The following is a 4,056-nucleotide window of genomic DNA, read 5'->3' as shown; positions in this document are numbered from 1 at the left end:
GGCTCCTCCCAAGCCCATATGACCCCTGAGGAACAGATCCTCAAACAACCTTAAGAGTAAAAATAAATTGGCTTATCTGGACCAACTGCATGGTCTTAAACGCCCAAAAGGAAAGTATAACCAAAGATTAAAGGGGTCAATATAATTCTTTAAGAGTCCATCCATGTATATAGCTAAAGGCTACATAACAAGAAACAATGCCAGACAGGAGATACCTTCCTTTGAGTTGTTGGCCAGGGTGGCCCAAAAGACTCCCAGACAGTAACCCAGCATAGAAATGGGAAGATGAACAGCAGACCCCAGTCTTATCTAAAGGAATATTGACAACTGATCGCTGCTAGATGAGGAAGAGCTGATCTTCCTAAAACAAGGATCTCTAGTTAGGCTGACTAGATTCAGCAGATGGACAAGCACCGGGGAACAGCTGGGGGTGCTGACAACACAGCAGACAGTAACAGGGATGACAGAGTATATGGGATCCATCGGCAGGGTGGGGCATGGGAAGGTGTCACTTGGGATGTGGGTACATAGATGAATAAGATTGGATGTGTTCTTTACAACCAAAACCACATGACGAACCTTCTCCTTGCATGGTCTTCCATTCAACCTTATCCTAAACCTCTTTGAGTCTCTATTTGTGCTTCTTAATTGTATTAAAATGGGACAGCAATGTGAAAGAGAGGAAAGAAAACAAGTATAAGAAGAGCCAGCACTTCACCTGAACCACTGCTGTTCCTTGGATTCAAGATCACCTATCTGTTTCATAGAAAAGACTGGTTTCAGATCTTGTCTTAATTTCTTTTTCTGAGGCAAGATAGGCAGCCAGATGTTCTTGGTAGGTTTGCACTGAAGTTGAGTTTCCTGTGGCCAAGGAAAAAAGAGCAAATGAGAAAATAAGCTGCATCTCTGGAGGTTTAAAGCCTGGACTGAGTTCCTGGACTGATCTGCATTGGACTAAGTCAAAACAATGCAAGCATCCTATTAGAGAAGGAGTCTGTGGACCTCAGACTGTGCCCTGCTCCAAGTTACTCCATACTGTGTAAAACAGCACCTTTCAGCCTGTTCCTTGGCTTGGGTGACTCCACTTTACAAAGCATCATTTGGCTTCATTATGAGTACAAATGCAGAGGCAGGATGGCTCTCCATTTTGTGGTATACATAGAAACTACCACTTGCCCAGTGCCAACCCTGAAACACAGACTAATATGCAACTTCCTTTTTTTGTCTTTTTTTGAGACAGCGTCTCTCTGTAACTACAGCTGGTCTGGAACTTGCTATGTAGACCAGGCTGGTCTCTGCTTCCCAAGTGCTGGGATTAAAAGCAAACGCTGCCATACCCAGCCAGCAATTTAACTCTTAAAAGTGAGAAGGTACCACCTATAAACTTATCAAAGTAGATTGGGACCATATGAGTACATAGGATAGTAAAATTGTATTTTAAAAAACCAGCTCTGAGAACTTAATGAATATATCAGAACAAAAGGGCAAGACACTCTCTCGTGGACTCCATAAAGAAGAGGATCCCTAACACTGTTATGGTGACAGTGCCACAGATCTGCCATTTGACCAATGTGTGTGTGTCAAGGACTGACAGGAAGAGAACTCTTATCTGTCCTTCAGCTGAGCTTTGTTGTCAGTACTTGGCAAGGCAACTTCATTTGTTCAGACCCCAACCTGTACCTCATCATCTCATGGTCTTGGGCCTCTGCAGCTTAGCTGGGCCCTGCAACCCTGCAGCTTGGCTCTGTGCTTCTAGCATCTTCCAATTGGGTTCTTGTCCAGCTGGATTATTAATCTTATCTGAACACCCACAGTGGGTCTCCTTGCACCCATATCACTCTCTGCCTCTGCCTCCAGTAAGGCTGTTTTGAACTCTGCAGCCTCTATAACCCTTTCAGAGTCATTCTGCAACCTACATATATGCATCTAGAGATATAATCACTGTGTGGTTTGTAACGTGTGAGCTGAAAGCTTGCATTAGTAGTTGACATTGTAATAAAAAAAATGTTTGTGTTTGCCAGCAGCTGGCTACCAAGGGAAATCAGGACTACTTGGCAAATTACAGCCAACGAAAGCAAAGGAGCTTGTGAATTTGTTATTCAACGAATTCTGACATTGGGTAAAGACACAGATGTGCCTGTCTATGGATGTGCCTGACATAGCACACTCACAACAGATCCAATCAGGAAACTGCTTGGGAAACCATATATTTAGTAGCAAATTGGGAAGGAGATCCACAGGACTCTACCTTTCTTCCCTGGAGATGGCTGTCTTGTCTACATTCTTTTCTCTGCTCTAGAAAGGCCTCGGAATGAGAGGTCTTGTGAGGTAATAATTTTACCATTCCTAGAGGTCATACAATCAAAAATTTTCAGAGTCTTAAAAGTTATTCAGTCTAACTGTCCATCTGACACTCATTCAGTTCATAATTTCCCTATCAAGTGACCCAATCTTCCTATACCTAAAAACAAAACAAAAAGGGCCAGTGAAATGGCTCAGCAGACCAAGGCACTTGCCACACCAGCCTGAAGACCTGAGTTCAATCCCTGGAACCAATTCCACAAAGTTGTCCTCTGAAGTCCACATATGTACCTTCACATGTCTCCTCCTTACCCCTCCCACACTGAGTCATACATACACACACAATAATAATACTAAACTTCTTTAATCAATCAGCCATGTCGTTTTTACAGGATAGTTCCAACAGAATCAATCTGATGCCTCTTGCAAAGCATGCTCAGAAGTTTTTGAAAGGGTGGACAAGATGGCTCAGTTGAGTAAGGGCACTTCCTGCCAAGCCTAAGGGTCTGAGTTCAAAGCCCAGGAGAAAACTGACTTCCTCAAGTTGTCCTCTGACCGTCATAGGTGCATTGGCACATACATGCTCTTGTGTGCGTGCACACACACACACACACACACACACACTCACACACATACACAAATGAATAAATAAAAAAATTTTAAAGACTCCATCATGTTCCTCCTTTCACTCTATTTCTCCCAAGCTAAACGTTGCCAATATTTTGCACTTTTCTTCATAGAATTCAGTTTGAATTCTTGTTTTCTGGTTTATCTCACTTGAGAAAGTTACAGTCAGTGTTAACTAATTGTGGCTATGTGAAATGAACTAGCTTAGTATACCAGGTGCAGCAATCACACGGTGGTACATCCTCTGTCCCCCTTAAAATACCTTTTGAACAGTCTTTCTTCCACTGAGACCCTCTGTTAATCACACTATCTGAAACTGCCACACACATCCTTCTCCTTACCCTGCTTTGTTGAAGCACCTGTCACATTATACATGATATGTGTGATTGCTTATTTGCTTATGGTCTGTATACCTCATGACTTAAACTTCATATCAGACTTTGGCTTAATCACTGACACATCTTTAGTCACTGATAAGCCTTAATAGTGTCCAGCACATAGTAGAAGAAAAATACTTGTTGAATGAATGACCAAACTATCAGTAGACATATTGAGCGTGTCTTTTAGATTTTGTGTGTGTGTGTGTGTGTGTGTGTGTGTGTGTGTGTGTGTGTGTGTGTGTGTTTGAGACAGGGTCTCCCTGTAGTCCCAATTGGCCTGGAACTTGCTATATAGACCAGACTGGCCTTGAACTGTGTGAAATCTGCCTGCCTCTGCCTCTGCCTCTGCCTCCCAAGTGCTGGGATTAAAGGTGTGTGCCACCATGCCCGGCCTTTCTTTTAGAATTTTAAAGTCTTTTAAAAATACTTGCTGTTGCTGTTGAACTTTCTAATTCTGAATTAATTCTCTTATGTTATTCTAGTTTTAAGAAATGACTCTATTCACGTTAATTAATAGGTGACTTAAGGAAAGAGTATGTGTGCCTAGAAACTAAGACATAATCACCCAACTATAACAGCAGAAACCTGAGCAGAATTGAACCTCATAGCAAAAGATAAGTAAGGGCTGGTGAAATGGCTTGGCAGGTACAGGCAAATAAGGGCACTTGCTACCAAGCCTGATGATCCAAATTCAATCCCTAAGACCCACATGGTGGAAGGACTGAGCTGACCCTGGTAGGCTGTCCTT

At 42.6% G+C, this 4,056-nt stretch overlaps 1 protein-coding gene across 1 annotated transcript in view; it reads right to left on the bottom strand.

Annotated features, from left to right (window-relative positions):
• The window catches only part of Tsga13 (testis specific 13), an 18,595-nt gene that overhangs the window by 5,145 nt on the left and 9,394 nt on the right, over positions 1-4,056 (bottom strand). Inside the window, exon 5 of the mRNA XM_008850862.3 lies at positions 719-861. Within this exon, the coding sequence (XP_008849084.1) occupies positions 719-861 (143 nt within the window). The remainder of the gene's footprint in view (positions 1-718; positions 862-4,056) is intronic.

The sequence above is a fragment of the Nannospalax galili genome, unplaced genomic scaffold, assembly GCF_000622305.1.
Source record: "Nannospalax galili isolate Female #2095 unplaced genomic scaffold, S.galili_v1.0 scaffold1065, whole genome shotgun sequence".
NCBI classification, from domain to species: Eukaryota; Metazoa; Chordata; class Mammalia; order Rodentia; family Spalacidae; genus Nannospalax; species Nannospalax galili.
Note: the sequence above shows the minus strand (reverse complement) of the source record. Positions and strands in the feature narration are given on the sequence as shown.